Source organism: Panulirus ornatus, chromosome 12 (genome assembly GCF_036320965.1).
Source record: "Panulirus ornatus isolate Po-2019 chromosome 12, ASM3632096v1, whole genome shotgun sequence".
Lineage (NCBI taxonomy): Eukaryota > Metazoa > Arthropoda > Malacostraca > Decapoda > Palinuridae > Panulirus > Panulirus ornatus.
In genome coordinates, this window is record NC_092235.1 from 21,696,236 (window position 1) to 21,713,735 (window position 17,500).

At 45.9% G+C, this 17,500-nt stretch overlaps 1 protein-coding gene across 1 annotated transcript in view; it reads right to left on the bottom strand.

Moving 5' to 3' along the window:
- Nucleotides 1-17,500, bottom strand: part of LOC139751843 (microtubule-associated protein 1 light chain 3 gamma-like) — a 140,986-nt gene that overhangs the window by 69,656 nt on the left and 53,830 nt on the right. The window contains exon 2 of the mRNA XM_071667471.1: nucleotides 4,212-4,370. Coding sequence (XP_071523572.1) covers nucleotides 4,212-4,353 — 142 coding nt within the window. The 5' untranslated portion in view covers nucleotides 4,354-4,370. The remainder of the gene's footprint in view (nucleotides 1-4,211; nucleotides 4,371-17,500) is intronic.

Here is a 17,500-nt window from a genome sequence, read left to right on the forward strand (position 1 = left end):
TATATATATATATATATATATATATATATATATATATATATAGAGAGAGAGAGAGAGAGAGAGAGAGAGAGAGAGAGATAGAGAGAGAGAGAGAGAGAGAGAGATAAAGCAAAGTGGAGCCATTCAATTCTTTAAACACAGGTGGACGACTGTATGAAGTGTTATGGGTCTTCGACCTAAAACTTCTTTTTTTTAGGTTTAAAGGTAAATAACTTTAAGGGTTATGTGTGTGTGTGTGTGTGTGTGTGTGTGTACAGGAAACATTCACAACTTCCTGACCATCCTACTGGGTCACTCACACACACACACACACACACACACACACACACACACACACACACACACACTGGTAGGACGAAACCTCATTCTTCGAAAACGACACACCAATTATATTTCCTTAATAATGAAAAAAATAAAAGCCGTTTCCTGGCGACGGCTTGTGTGTGTGCGTGTGAGAGAGAGAGAGAGAGAGAGAGAGAGAGAGAGAGAGAGAGAGAGAGAGAGAGAGAGAGAGAGAGAGAGAGGCATTTTAATACGCATCGCGCGGCGAAACCACCCCCACCCCCCCTCAAGCCTATGCAAATGAGGACGGGGGGACGACGTGGCTCCTAGAAAACGGAAGGAGGCGCGGGGGAGTGGGGGAGAGAGGAGGGTATAGAGGAGAGGAGGAGGAAGAGGAGGAAACAACCCCCCCCCCATGCAAAACACCCCCCCACCCTACTCCTCGAAGCCTTGAAGTTCCTTTCAGTCTTGATTGCCACACACACACACACACACACACACACACACACACACCCTTACCCACTACCCCTAAACCTCACATCCCCTCAACCTCACCCCCGAATTCCGGGGTCGTGGGGTTCCTCTCAGCCTTGAATGTCCCCCCCCTCCCCCTCCCCCCCCCCAACACCACCCCACCACCCTAAACCCCACCCCCCTCCCCCCCTTCCTTCCTTCCTTCCTTCCCCCCCACGTCAAGGATGAACAGAACTTGACTCGCTGGCGGTGTCGGGTTCCGCTATGTGTGTGTCTCTCCCCCGACCCCCACATAAAATCCCCCCTCACCCCCTCAACCCCGTCTCACATCCCCACAAAAAATCCCCCTCCCCTCAACCCCGTCTCACATCCCCACAAAAAATCCCCCAACCCCGTCTCACAACCCCACAAAATCCCCCTCCCCTCAACCCCGTCTCACATCCCCACAAAATCCCCCCACCCCCGTCTCACAAACCCACAAAATCCCCCCATCCCAGTCTCACAATCCCACAAAAAATCCCCCCATCCCCGTCTCACAATCCCCACAAAATCCCCCCACCCCCGCCTCACAACCCCACATAAAATCCCCCCTCACCCCCGTCTCACATCCCCACAAAATCTCCCCCTACCCTCCTAAAATCCCCTCCCCCCCTTCCCCCTTACGGATGACGACAACAAGTAACGTAACCCACTGGGTAACAGATGCCGACGCCCATGGTAACACAGTGACAACGGAGACACGTGTGTGTGTGTGTGTGTGTGTGTGTGTGTACCTGACCACCTCCCTCAGCCACCGTCCTTGCGACTAAGGTCACAGCTGGCGGACTTGGCGAACTCACCGGGCGCCGAAGATTCTCGAATCGCACCGGAAGTCCCCCTTCACCACTCGCCCTTGTTTACAGGCGACCATCACTTTCATTATTCTCATTATTATCATCATTATTATTAATAGTAGTGGTAGTAGTAGTAGTAGTAGTAGTAGTAATTATCTTATCATTATCATCAATTATTTCATTATTATTATTATTATTACTTTTTTGCCCAAACAACTGCCGAGTGCATTCATCCATTCCCGACGCTACGTTTTCTAGTTTCACCGGCAAAATATCGTAAATCTAATCACATGACCGATTTACATATGCAAAACAGGTCACACCCACTCCGCTGTCTTCATTAACATCATGACTATGTTCATTTAAGTCGTTAAATCTATCAATATATTCATATATATACTATTCATTATACTTAATTGCCGTCTCCCGCGTCAGCAAGGCAGCGCCAGGAAACAGACGAAGAATGGCCCATCCACTCATATACACACATATATATATATATATAAATAAACGCCCTTACACGCCCATATACATACATATATGCATATCAACATATACATACGCCGAGATATACATATATACACGTACATATTCATACTTGCTTACCTTCATTCTTGTCGCTACCCCGCCACACAGGAAATAGCATCGATAAACCCCGCATGTGTGCGAGGTAGCGCCAGGAAATGACGACAAAGGCCACATTCGTTCACACTCAGTGTCTAGCTGTCATGTAATAAGCACCGAAACCACAGCTCCCTTTCCACATCCAGGCCCCACAGAACTTTCCATGGTTTACCCCAAACGCTTCACATGCCCTGGTTCAATCCACTGACAGCACGTCAACCCCGGTATACCACATCGTTCCAATTCATTCTATTCCTAGCACGCCTTTCACCCTCCTGCATGTTCATGCCCTATTGGGAGCGCGGGGGGGGGGGGCTGGAAATCCTCCCCTCCCGTTTTTTTTTTTTAACTTTCCAAAAGGAATAGAGAAGGTGGCCAAGTGAGGATATTCCCTTTAAGGCTCACTCAGTCCTCTCTTCTTGGTGCTACCTCACTAACGTGGGAAATGGCAAATATGTACAATATATATATATATATATATATATATATATATATATATATATATATATATATGACGGTACTTAGAGAAGAAAATTACGTCAAAAAATCAGGCTGTGGTGTGTGGCGGGTCAACGGCTTCCAGGACGGGAATAGCAAGGTCCACATATCTCTACAAATGTCCATTATTATCCTATCCAAACTTACCTAACACCTCATGACGAAGTTTTGGTTTAGCTTCGGTTTATGAGGAAGTAACACATATAATAAACCCGTTCACTTCAGTAATCTGGTCGGTCATATATATATATACATAATCTCTTTAACCATCATCCTGGGGGAAAAATGAAAGCTTCCAAAACATACGGGTCTCCAGCCCACGTCGAGTTGCCTATTCACGTAATTATCTTCCTCATTTACGACCTTTAGTGTGTGTGTGTGTGTGTGTGTGTGACATTTATCATTTACCGGGGGTGGACAGACACACAACACATATTCCAAACGACAAATAAGACTTCTTGGACTATTTCCCTAACTTCGTAATAACTCAGGGGGGGTGATAGAGTGGATGTGTAAAGAAAGAGATAAAGGAAGGGAGGGGAGAGGGAGGAATAAATAGATAAATAAATGAGTGTGAAAGGCACAATGTGGAACCTTTGAATGAGCAACAGGTTCCGGCCGGCTTAACGGAGGGAGGGGGACTTTTTAACGGTGTTTTCTGGACATTTCGCTGACATAATGAATAATAACATCCAATTACGTAGTGCACTACGGTGCTATCTATCTAATCTATCTATCGACACTTTATGTATGAGACTATGAATCAAATTATCTAGACACGTTTTCAAATGTTACCACACCGGGAAATTCCGTTACGTTCGGTTTAAAAATAAACATGATAATGTTACACAAAGTTTTGCCGACTCTATATCATTAACTACTCAATTAATCACCTCAGTTGTATCAATTAATGAGAATAAAAATTATACAACAAACGAAATTAAGTTTGTAATTCCTCTGTGTATATTTTACTTGTTAAGTTTGGGGAAAGCCTTGGTCAGCAGTTACACACAGCTGTTAATGGATTATCCCAAATAATCCATCAAAAGTAATTTACAGACTTGAATATATAAGTATTTTCAAGCCTTTTACGTATATAGATTTGTTAAGCGAATTAGAAAGCTTAATAAAACGGTTCGAGTCGCTTATTCACTTTACGTATGACTTGAAACCATAGAAAAAAAAAGGACTTCAGAGCTTCATCTTATAGTTTTCATCTTTACTTCTGAAGTTTACCAAGATTTATATATCTATCTATCTATCTATCTTGGAGGGGGGGTGTTAGGTCAGGTCAGGTCACGTTGGTATGATGAGAGATGACACCTCGAGTTCCAAACTGAATGATAAACACACACACTCCACAAACATGTAAATGAACCGTAGAGAAATAATAATAATAATAATAATAATAATAATAATAATAATAATAATAATAATACACTCCACCTAGATAAATATAAATTCGTTAACATGTACATGGAGGTTAATTTTCAGTCTTACCGAAGCTTTTCACTTGTTTGAAGGGCTTGCGATGTAGGGCGTCGCTGTGGGCCGAGCACAGGGTCTCCAACTTGGCCCCCAGGATGGGCGAGTTGGAGCAGAAGACACAACAACACGTTGAACACCTCACACTGGGCTTCATATCTACCCACCCACAACCTTAAATAAATATATATATATATAAACAACCTTTTTTTTCTCCTCCTCCTCCTCCTTCTTCTTCTTCTTCTTCTTCTTCTTCTTCACGCGAGTGTGTGTGAGTGAGGAGGTTTCCGCCACGCACTCGATGAGTGAGTGAGTGTGTGTGAGTGTGTGTCTGTGTGTATGTATGCCTGCCTTGCACGTACGTGCGCACCCCGTGTGTCGCAGGGAGTGAGTGCGTGCGTGTGTGTGTGTGTGTGCGTGGTGCTTGCCCTTTCGCCTCCTGCCTGACTGCTTGCCACGAGAGACAAGAGCCAGTCCAGCCAGCCAGCTCATGGTACCCAAACACCCCCGGCCCTGGTAACCACTCCCTCCCTCACTCCTTCCCTCCGTCCCTCCCTCAGCCTTGTTGCCCTCTTCGTTCTCCATCCATTTAACGCTCACACACCCCCTCCCTCTCTCTCTCTCTCTCGCTAACGACCGAACGACCGAAATTAACATCAACCTCAAGGCCTAATTAAACAAGAGGGATGAGGAGGGATGAGGAGGGAGGTAGATAACCTCACAATTGCCCCTCCCCTCCAGTTATTCATTCTACACACCCGCTCGGGCGAGGCCATTTCGCTCAGCAGCCCAGAGATGCCAAACGCCCGAGGGAGCATCGCTCCGCCCACGCTTGCCGGCGCCTAATTGGCCGAGCGGTGCCTACGCGGGTTCTGATTGGCCGGCCGTGTGGGTGACCCGCCAACCTAAAATCCCCAGCAGACACACACGCACACACACACACACACACACACTGCACCTGCCCTGGTGTTGGTGGTGTTGCTAGGCTGACGCTGGCATAGTAGATTTCTCTCGCATCATCTACCCAGAGGTACGTAGATAAATATAGAATTACATAGATAGATAAGAGGCACAGACGTACATAGATATATAAAGAAGAATACACGTAGAGATACAGACGTAAATAGATATATATATAGAATACACGTAGAGATACAGACGTACACACACATATATATATATATATATATATATATATATATATATATATATATATATATATATATATATATATATATATATATATATCTTTTCTTTTCTTTCAAACTATTCGCCATTTCCCTCGTCAGCAAGGTAGCGTTAAGAACAGAGGACTGGGCCTCTGAGGGAATATCCTCACCTGGCAGACGTACATAGATATATACATTTGAGAATACACGTAGATATACAGATACACAAGCGCACTTATAGATATAGATGCAGGTTCATTGAACGATATCTATATGATGGAGATATGGATAGATATTGATAGTCTGTCTAATATTGTACGCCGGGTAGGCTCCATGTGTTACTGACTTTGATCCATATGATTACCGGGTGACCAATGACGGTACGACCCTTGTGCACGACGGTACGACCCTTGAGTACGACGGGACGACCCTTGTCCACGAGGGTACGACGCTTGTGCACGAGGGTACGACGCTTGAGCATAACGACGGTACGACGCTTGTGCACGACGGTACGACGCTTGAGCACGACGGTACGACCCTTGTCCACGAGGGTACGACGCTTGTGCACGACGGTACGACCCTTGAGCACGACGGTACGACGCTTGAGCATGACTGTACGACGCTTAAGCACGAGGGTACGACGCTTAAGCACGACGGCACGACCCTTGAGCACGACGGTACGACCCCTAAGTACGACGGCACGACCTTCCGCATGTCTGACAGATTGGCCTCTTGACATCTTAGTGCCATCTTACTCTAGGGTCGTGCCCTCGAGTTGAAGGGTCGTACCTTCGCGCTCATGGGTCGCACCGTCGTGGTCAAGGGTCGTACCGTCGTTGTGCTCAAGGGTCGTACCGTCGTGCTCAAGGGTCGTACCGTCGTTGTGCTCAAGGGTCGTACCGTCGTTGTGCTCAAGGGTCGTACCGTCGTCGTGCTGAAGGGTCGTAAAAGTCGTGCTCAAGTGGACTTCAAAGAAACCACACATGTCTACGGTAGCTGCCTGCCCTGTTCGAGAGGGAGAGAGAGAGAGAGAGAGAGAGAGAGAGAGAGAGAGAGAGAGAGAGAGAGAGAGAGAGAGAGAGAGAGAGGGAGAGAGAGAGAGGGGGGGGAGAGAGAGAGAGAGAGAGAGAGAGAGAGAGAGAGAGAGAGAGAGAGAGAGAGAGAGAGAGAGAGAGAGATCTGAGGGATACGAGAGAACGCTTTGAATTTAACAGATCAACGCTCAGAGGAGAAAGTTAACATTGGACGGGTGTGAGTGGCTTTGGAAGTTAAGGTTAACATTGCACAGAAGGAAGACAGGAAATAAAATAAGAGGGGACATTTGACCTTATATATAATACATCTAACACATCCAGGGTTAATACATTTAACCTAATTTAACAACAGGAAACCAACATTGCTAAAATATTAACGCGAGAGAGACATGATTAACATCGCAGAGTTGGATTAACAATAAAGGTCAGCAATGTTAAATTGTGACACGGAAGATAGATTTAACACTGTGCAATGAAATCAACACATTACAGCCGGGGTTAACATTACATTATTAACAAAAGTGCTCATGGTGCACATATTACCGTTGGATTAACATAAAGCAACCAGGATTAACCTAATGTTAAATTAACAAAAGGCAGCAGGGATAAACCATTATTACCACAAAGTAGTTATGGTGAATGTATAACCGTTGGATTAACATAAAGCAACCAGGGTTAACCTTCTAATGTTAAATTAACACAAGGCGGCAGGGATTAACCCTTCATCTCTAAATCAAAATAAGGCAGCCAGGGTTAACATTTTGTCAATAAATTAACACAAGGTAACCGATAAACATTTCAATGATACATTACCAAAATACCATCAAGGTTGTTTCGCCACTAAATTAACATAGGGCATCCGACTTTAACATTCTCTAGTTAAATCCAGCAGGAGAGAGAAAGAGATAAAGAATTAACAGAGGGACGGAAGCCATGATTAACATCTTAGTGCTAAATCAACAAACCAAAGCAGCTAGAGTTAACATTCCAAATGTTATATTAACAGAAGCCACCCAACGCTGACATTAACTCATGTAACACAAGGCAGACCAGGTTAGCATAATGGTCTCCTAATATATATATATATATATATATATATATATATATATATATATATATATATATATATATATATATATATCCCCACCACAATATTTCCCCCCCCCCCCCAACAGACGGGATATTTTGCTTGTGGTTTAGCTCTGTTTTGCCTCAGAAGCGCCGAGTCACGTCCAAGATTGCCCAATTACGACCCCCGTGTCCGCGATTTCCTGCCTTCCTAACGTCAAAAACCTCGAATTTCAGCTTAGTATATATATATATATATATATATATATATATATATATATATATATATATTCCTATGAGTCCACGGGGAAAATGAAACACGAAAACTTCCCTAGTGCACATGTTTACCCAAATGGCGTCCTAGCTTCGTCTCTTCGATGTATATCAACTGACTGTTATATTTCTCTCTTGTGTCTCCCCTGATGATGTGATTATTACACGAAAGTGCACTTGGGAACTTTTCGTGTTTCATTTTCCCCGTGGACTCATAGGAATATATATATATATATATATATATATATATATATATATATATATATATATATATATATATATATATATATATTCCCTGCGTGTCGTAGAAGGCGACTAAAAGGGGAGGGAGCGGGGGGCTGGAAATCCTCCCCTCTCATTTTTTTTTTTTTTTTTCTCTCCAAAAGAAGGAACAGAGAATTGGGCCAGGTGAGGGTATTCCCTCAAAGGCCCAGTCCTCTGTTCTTAATGCTACCTCGCTAACGCGGGAAATGGCGAATAGTTTAAAAGAAAAGAAAAAAAATATATATATATATATATATATATATATATATATATATATATATATATATATATATAGTTATATATATATATAGTTATATAGTTATATATATATATATATATATATATATATATATATATATATATATATATATAGATAGATAGATAGATAGATATCTGGGAGTGGATTTGGCAGCTGATGGAACCATGGAAGCGGAAGTAAATCATAGGGTGGGAGAGAGGGCGAAAATCCTGGGAGCCTTGAAGAATGTGTGGAAATCGAGAACATTATCTCGGAAAGCAAAAATGGCTATGTTTGAAGGAATAGTGGTTCCAACAATGTTGTATGGTTGCGAGGCGTGGGCTATGGATAGAGTTGTGCGCAGGAGGATGGATGTGCTGGGAATGAGATGTTTGAGGACATTGTGTGGTGTGAGGTGGTTTGATCGAATAAGTAATGTAAGGGTAAGAGAGATGTGTGGAAATAAAAAGAGCGTGGTTGAGAGAGCAGAAGAGGGTGTTTTGAAATGGTTTGGGCACATGGAGAGAACGAGTGAGGAAAGGTTGACCAAGAGGATATATGTGTCGGAGGTGGAGGGAACGAGGAGATGTGGGAGACCAAATTGGAGTTGGAAGGATGGAGTGAAAAAGATTTTGAGTGATCGGGGCCTGAACATGCAGGAGGATGAAAGGCGGGCAAGGAATAGAGTGAATTGGATTGATGTGGTATACCGGGGTCGACGTGCTGTCAATGGATTGAATCAGGACATGTGAAGCGTCTGGGGTAAACCATGGAAAGTTGTGTGGGGCCTGGATATGGAAAGGGAGCTGTGGTTTCGGGCATTATTGCATGACAGCTAGAGACTGAGTGGGAACGAATGGGGCCTTTGTTGTCTTTTCCTAGCGCTACCTCGCACACATGAGGGGGAGGGGGATGGTATTCCATGTGTGGCGAGGAGGCGATGGGAATGAATAAAGGCAGACAGTGTGAATTATGTACATGTGTATATATGTATATGTCTGTGTGTGTAATATATATGTGTACACTGAGATGTATAGGTATGTATATTTGCGTGTGTGGACGTGTATGTATATACATGTGTATGGGGGTGGGTTGGGCCATTTCTTTCGTCTGTTTCCTTGCGCTACCTCGCAAACGCGGGAGACAGCGACAAAGCAAAATAAATACATAAATAAATATATCACCAGTTGTTTTGAAAACGAGGCGCGAGTAAGTTGTTGTGGTGAGCGTCACGCGGGGGTCACGTGACCGAGCATAGTCGGGTCACGTGACCCGGCCTGGTCAGGTCAGGTCACACAAGCTACTTCAAGCCTGCTATACACTGCCTGCCAACTGGTCCACAAAGACTGCATTTACGTAATCATCTATCTATCTATATATCTATCTATCTATTCATCTACTCATGTATCTATCTACTAAATATCAATATCATATCTATCATTATTCACTATAATTATGACTGGATGTAAGATCTACGAAAGTAATATTTGATAGATAGATATATAGACAGATAGATAGATAGATAGATAGAGAGAGAGAGAGAGAGAGAGAGAGAGAGAGAGAGAGAGAGAGAGAGAGAGAGAGAGAGAGGCTATGTCAAGATACAGATATATAGAAAGGTTGAACTACACTCTAAAATTCAAACTGGGAAATGATCCAATTAACAAGGCCATACGACTAATCATGGTCAGTCGTTAGGAATGAGGTCAGGTGCACCAATCTATGGAGTGACATCAATAATATTCGAAGCTAATGAGAGACTGGGGACAATATTCGAAGCTAATGAGAGACTGGGGACAATATTCGAAGCCAATGAGAGACTGGGGACAATATTCGAAGCTAATGAGAGATTGGAGACAATATTCGAAGCCAATGAGAGACTGGGGACAATATTCGAAGCCAATGAGAGACTGGGGACAATATTCGAAGCCAATGAGAGACTGGGGACAATATTCGAAGCTAATGAGAGATTGGGGACAATATTCGAAGCTAATGAGAGACTGAGGACAATATTCGAAGCTAATGAGAGACTGGGGACAATATTCGAAGCTAATGAGAGACTGGGGACAATATTCGAAGCTAATGAGAGATTGGGGATAATATTCAACAGCTTTACATGCGAAAAGATTGGCGATTGGAACCACGAATGCCACGGGTGATTACCAGCAAGGGGGCGCCACATATCACAGATGAGGTCACCGTAATGAAAAAGCTGATGGTTGGTATGTATGAATATTAATGAATGTTTAGTTAGAATGAGGAATTGGCGGTACGCCTGCACTTCTTCTAACACCCGGTCGAAATAGGAGAGTTTGCCATACTATATGATAGAAAACGTAACCATAAGAGAGAGAATGGCAATTATTTTGGAGGGACTATGCTAGAATGAACTCCAATTCGGTTCCACTAAAAGTTAACCATACCAATAAAAGCAAACCTAAGTATTTTAAAACACCTACATCCTAAATGGCTTAAAGTGTTCTAAAAAAAAACCTAGGTGATAAAAGGATCAAAGTGTTTATACAAACCGGTATACTAAAAGGCTTAAACTGTTTTAAAACAACTATGATAAAAGGCTTAAACTGCTTCACACCAAACTTTCTAAAAAGCTTAAAACTCTTTCAATCCAGCCAAAAACCGTCACGATACAATTTCTAAACAGCTTGAAAATAGACATATTAATAGTGGGCTTAAACAGTTTGAATACCAAGCTGTTCAAACTTTTAAACTGCCTTAAAACAGAAATTGTCTAAAACCAGACACACAGTACAGTGAGGTTTTAAGAATACTGAAATATACATGTTTAATAAAATCAGACAACTTAAAAACCAGTATGCTAATCAGCTTAAACTAGAAAACCAACATGTTAAATTACTAAGACTTTAAAAACCACATGCTTGAAGCTTTAGTTTATATACTAAAACCTGTGAAAGTAAAAGGGCTTAAATGTATACAAGCGTCAATAGGTTTTTTTAAAAGGAAAAATGCTTAAAAACCAACATGCTAAATGGCTTAATTTAAAAACCTACTCGCTCTAAGTCTCACACTTTAAAAACCAGACATATTAATAGGATCAAAGCACTTAAAAAAGAAACTCATAGCCAAAAGGGTATAAAAACCGACTTGCAAAAAGGTTTATCTGTGGTTTAGAAAAAAAAAACCCGAGGCACTAAATCTATTTACCGAGTTAGAATTGTGAATATTTACATATTCTTTTTACTTGGATGAATATTTCGTCAAAATCTATGTATGTCTCCACACTGTATATTCTCGTCTTTATTCACAACTACATCTTAAAAACCTGTCTGGCTCCGAGGGTTTTTAGAAGATGCCCGTTTTCTATGAATATCTCTCAAGTAAATATAAATATTAAACGTAATATATTATTCTCTAAGCACTTGACTATATTCAAAGATAACTCCAGATATGATCAAGATTTCGACCCAGTTTAACAATTAAGGAGTCAAAGATGTCTTTTTTTTTTTCATTACAAATACATGATTTATATAAATAAAGAATAAATAATAATAATAATAATTTGTGACGGATAATGGGGGACTCACTTGTGTGTGTGTGTGTGTGTGTGTGTGTGTGTGTGTGTGTGTGTGTGTGTGTGTGTGTACTCGCAATTTTGCTGTTAAACAGGCTAACTGTAAAGTGAAATAAACACTTTATTGGTTTTTTATTTGAATATAACTTAATTATTGTTTATACATATATTATTATCATTATCATTAAGAATGATAAATTTCAACTTTCCTCATTCTTTAACATCAGCTTTCCAGGTCAGGTCAAAGGTCGTACGATCGTGCTCAGGGGTCGTACCGTCGTGCTCAAGGGTCGTACCGTCGTGCTCAGGGGTCGTACCGTCGTGCACAAGGGTCGTACCTTCGTGCTCAATGGTCGTACCGTCGTGCTCAAGGGTCGTACCGTCGTGCACAAGGGTCGTACCGTCGTGCTCAAGGGTCTTACCGTCGTGCTCAAGGAGTCGTACCGTCGTGCTCAAGTGGTCGTACCGTCGTGTTCAAGGGGCCGTACCGTCGTGCTCAAGGGTCGTATCGTCGTGCTCAAAGGTCGTACCGTCGTGCTCAAGGGGTCGTATCGTCGTGCTCAAGGGTCGTACCGTCGTGCACAAGGGTCGTACCGTCGTGTTCAAGGGTCGCACCGTCGTGTTCAAAGGATCGTACCGTCGTGTTCAAAGGATCGTACCGTCGTGCTCAAAGGATCGTACCGTCGTGCTCAAGGGTCGTACCGTCATGCACAAGGGTCGTACCGTCGTGCTCAAGGAGTCGTACCGTCGTGCACAAATAAAGTAAGCAATTTATGATATATTTACGTACTAGCAATCTATTTCTTAGCCAATGAAGTCTGCTACACCGTAGACGGAGGGGACCTAAGACAGGTCTCCGTCCGTCTCGAGACAGACGGCTGTATGGGACGGAGGGGACCTAAGACGGGAGGCTGTCTCCTCCGTCCCGAGACAGACGGCTGTATGGGATGGAGAGGACCTAAGACGGGAGGCTTTCTTCTCCGTCTTGAGACAGACTGCTGTATGGGACAGAGGGGACCTAAGACAGGAGACTTTCTTCTCCGTCTTGAGACAGACGGCTGTATGGGACAGAGGGGACCTAAGACGGGAGGCTTTCTCCTCCGTCTTGGGACAGACGGCTGTATGGGACGGAGGGGACCTAAGACGGGAGACTTTCTTCTCCGTCCTGAGACAGGTGGGGGGATGGTGACAGCGTGGGGGGGGAGGAGGAGCCCGGGACATGCGAGATCTATTTTTGGAGGGCAGGTGGTGCTCGAACACCTGCTACTTTAACACACCTTCAGTGAACGATCCATAGTGCCCCCCCCCCCCCCGAGTACCATCAACACCTGCACAACACCTGCACCACTGTCTACACAACACCTGTACCATCAACACCTGCACCACTCTCTACACAACACCTGTACCACTGTCGACACAACACCTGTACCATCAACACCTGCACCACTCTCTACACAACACCTGTACCACTGTCGACACAACACCTGTACCATCAACACCTGCACCACTGTCTACACAAGACCTGTACCACTGTCGACACAACACCTGTACCATCAACACCTGCACCACTCTCTACACAACACCTGTACCACTGTCGACACAACACCTGTACCATCAACACCTGCACCACTCTCTACACAACACCTGTACCACTGTCGACACAACACCTGTACCATCAACACCTGCACCACTGTCTACACAACACCTGTACCATCAACACCTGCACCACTGTCTACACAACACCTGTGCCACTGTCGACACAACACCTGTACCATCAACACCTGTACCACTGTCTACACAACACCTGTACCACAACCTGCACAACACCTGTACCACTGTCTACAAAACACACACCCACCCACCCACCCCACAAACACCCACCCACCACACCCACACACACACACACCCACCCACCCACCACACACACACACACACACACCCACCACACACACACACACCCACCACCAATACACACACCCACCCACCCACCACCCATACACACACCCACCCACCACCCACACACACACCCACCCACCCCACACACCCCCCACACACACACACCCACCCACCCCTCACACCCACCCACAACACACAAACCCACCCACCACACCCACACACACATATACACACACACACCCCTACACACACCCATCCACCACACCCACACACACATATACACACACACACCCCTACACACACCCAACCCACCACACCAACACACACACGACCCACCACCAGTCTACATAACGCACCCGCCAATCACAGGCCAGATCACTAACGATCAAATCACACCCACTCCATCGCCTTGGTCGTCGACCGTGCCTTGAACCATATCCACGTGCCCCTCATTACCACAGGCCCGTGAGGGACGCCCCTCATGTCATGAGGGAAGTGGGTGTGTGTGGACATGAGCGAGCCACGGCGTGAGCCACACGCACCTGCTAATGAAGTCACAACCCCCCCCTCTTACCCCCCCTCTCCCCCCCACACTCGCTATTATTAGCGACGTTACCAGGAGGAGGGGGGAGGGGGGGGAGGGGGGAGGGGAAGAGCCGTAATAGCTTCGTCGGTGCGCTAAGTTTAGCGCGCCGACGGTAACCTCACATTCCAGGACCCGGGGTTCTGGGTGAGGAGGAGGAGGAGGAGGAGGAGGAGGATCAGGAGGAGGAGGAGGAGGAGGAGGAGGAGGAGGAGGGAGAGGAGGAGGAGGAGGAGGAGGAGGAGGAGGAGGAGGAGGAGGAGGAGGGAGAGGAGGAGGAGGAGGAGGAGGAGGGAGGTGGTGTAGGACCACCACATCCCAGTTATGAGGTGACGCAGAGCCACTATAACACACACACACACAGACACACACACACAGACACACACACACACACACACACGCACACACACACACACACACACACACACACATACGCACGCGCGTGTGTGTGTGGATGGACAGCAGAGGATGGTAGGATGGTCTGCATGGATAGGCGAGGTGGAGGTGGACGTCAGCATATATATATATATATATATATATATATATATATATATATATATATATATATATATATATATATATACACCATTACAGGGGTAGTAAACATGTGGCCGGCCCTCTGGGTCGGTCTCATCTCCCATATCTATCCAACGTGTGTCTCTACATCTGCCTTCCTCATTTCCTCTTCTTCCTCTTCTTCTTCTTCTTTTTCTTCTTCTTCTTCTATTCTTCTTCTTCTTCTTCTTCCTATTCTTCTTTCTTCTTCTTCTTCTACTTTTCTTCTCCTTCTTCCTTTTCTTCTTCTTCTTCTTCTTCTTCTTCTTCTTCCTTCTCCTTTTCTTCTTCTTCATCTTCTCCATGTTTGTGGCCCAACTTTTTACCCCCCCTCCCCCAAGCCTCCGGTCCAACTCTTCCCTCCCCCCCCCCGGTACACCCACTGGTCCACGTACACTGGACCAGGTGATGGACGCTACACCCACTGGCCCACGCACACTGGACCAGGTGATGGACCAGATAATACACAAGAGAATATGAGGTTTCCAGGTTGCTGGAAATAGATAGGTCTCGCGCCTCCGTCCTGACCCAACAGAACAGGAAACAGAAGAACAGAAGCTATTGTCTCCCTCATGAATAGGTCGTACCAAAAAAGGCCATCTGTTGTGGCGCAACAGTACACAACAGAAGCCACTGTCACTCCTAGACTGGACCCAAACAGACCCATCTGTTGTGTCATAACGGTGCTACATAACAGAAGCCACTGTCACTCCTAGACTGGACCCAAACAGACCCATCTGTTGTGTCATAACGGTGCTACATAACAGAAGCCACTGTCACTCCTAGATTGGACCCAAACAGACCCATCTGTTGTGTCATAACGGTTCTAAACAACAGAAGCCACTGTCACTCCTAGACTGGACCCAAACAGACCCATCTGTTGTGTCATAACAGTGCTAAACAACAGAAGACACAAAATGCACTCAACGGAAGGTCTTAGTCAATCAAAGGCGCTCTAAGCCAGGTCCTCTGTTGTCCAATAACCCAGTTGAAATACCGTTATAAAATCTCTATTTCACCTACGACACACCATGGCTGTGGGGGGCGAGTGGGTGCGGGGCTGGCTGGAGACCCAACCTTACATAAGGTTTAATACCGTCTAGACCCTGAGGGCTGCGGGAGGGGAGGAAGGGTTAGAGGAAATGCATCTACAGCAGTCCAGGGGAGCCATTAAACCCAAGGGCCTGAGGGCCGGAGGCGGCGGAGGAGGTAAGCGACACCATCAACAGGTGTGTGTGGTGGTGGCTGGTGGTGGTGGTGGAGTCTATCCTGGGAAAGACAATAACACAATACAGGACGAACTACGTCGACGAGCGGGGGGGGGTCCGGGTCCAAGCGGGGACGCGGACGACGGTCCAGGAGGGAGACGTGGGTCATCCACACGCACGGGGGGGACCTGATGATGAAGACGTGGGGGGACCTGAGTGAGCGTGGGGGACCTGATGATGAAGACGTGGGGGGGACCTGATGATGAAGACGTGGGGGGGACCTGATGATGAAGACGTGGGGGGGGACCTGATGATGAAGACGTGGGGGGACCTGATGATGAAGACGTGGGGGGACCTGATGATGAAGACGTGGGGGGACCTGATGATGAAGACGTGGGGGGGACCTGATGATGAAGACGTGGGGGGGCCTGAGGAAGAAGACGTGGGGGGACCTGAAGATGAAGACGTGGGGGGGACCTGATGATGAAGACGTGGGGGGGACCTGATGATGAAGACGTGGGGGGGACCTGATGATGAAGACGTGGGGGGGACCTGATGATGAAGACGTGGGGGGGACCTGATGATGAAGACGTGGGGGGGACCTGAGAGAGAGAGAGAGAGAGAGAGAGAGAGAGAGAGAGAGAGAGAGAGAGAGAGAGAGAGAGAGAGAGAGAGGTGCGTTGGTTGATGCGCTACACTCAGGTGTTGATGCACTACAATCAGGTGTTGACGCTTGCGTCGCACTTCTGAGTGTCTGTCTGTGTGTGTGTGTGTGTGTGTGTGTGTGTGTGTGTGTGTGTGTGTGTGTGTCGACGCTCGGCCTTATCTTATCTGCCATGATGGGTGGGTGGGCGGGCGGGGAAAGAAGGGGGAGGGGGGGGGAGGGGAGGCAAGAAGGCAAGGCATCACCCCTGCGCCCCCTCCCCTCCCCCCTCCCCCCATCCCCCCCGCCCCACTTGAACCCCGTCGTCAACAATAACACGGGGAGATAGAGAGACTGGGGGGAGGGGAGGGGAGGGAAGAGGGGAGAGGGAAGGAGAGGGAGGGGAAGGGAGGGACGCAGAGAGGGGGGGAGGATCGGAGGGGGAGGGTCGTATTTCAAAAGCTTTTATATCTGGAAGTGGAGAGGGGGGGGGGGTAGGGTGGTGGTACGTCCCCCCTCCTCTCCCCTCCCCGAGACCAGACACACGGCATCACATTCACGTGTGCATGACTGGTCAATGAGAACGGGCTCATATAGCTATAGAGAGATGCCCACGCTTACATCACACACCTGTATGGTCATGCATCGATAGATCTATGGTATTATACGGGTCTATGTTTCTATACGGATCTATGATATCATACGGCTCTATATAGATAGATAGATCTATGGTATCATACGGTTCTATATAGATAGATAGATCTATGATATCATACGGCTCTATATAGATAGACAGATCTATGATATACGGTTCTATATAGAT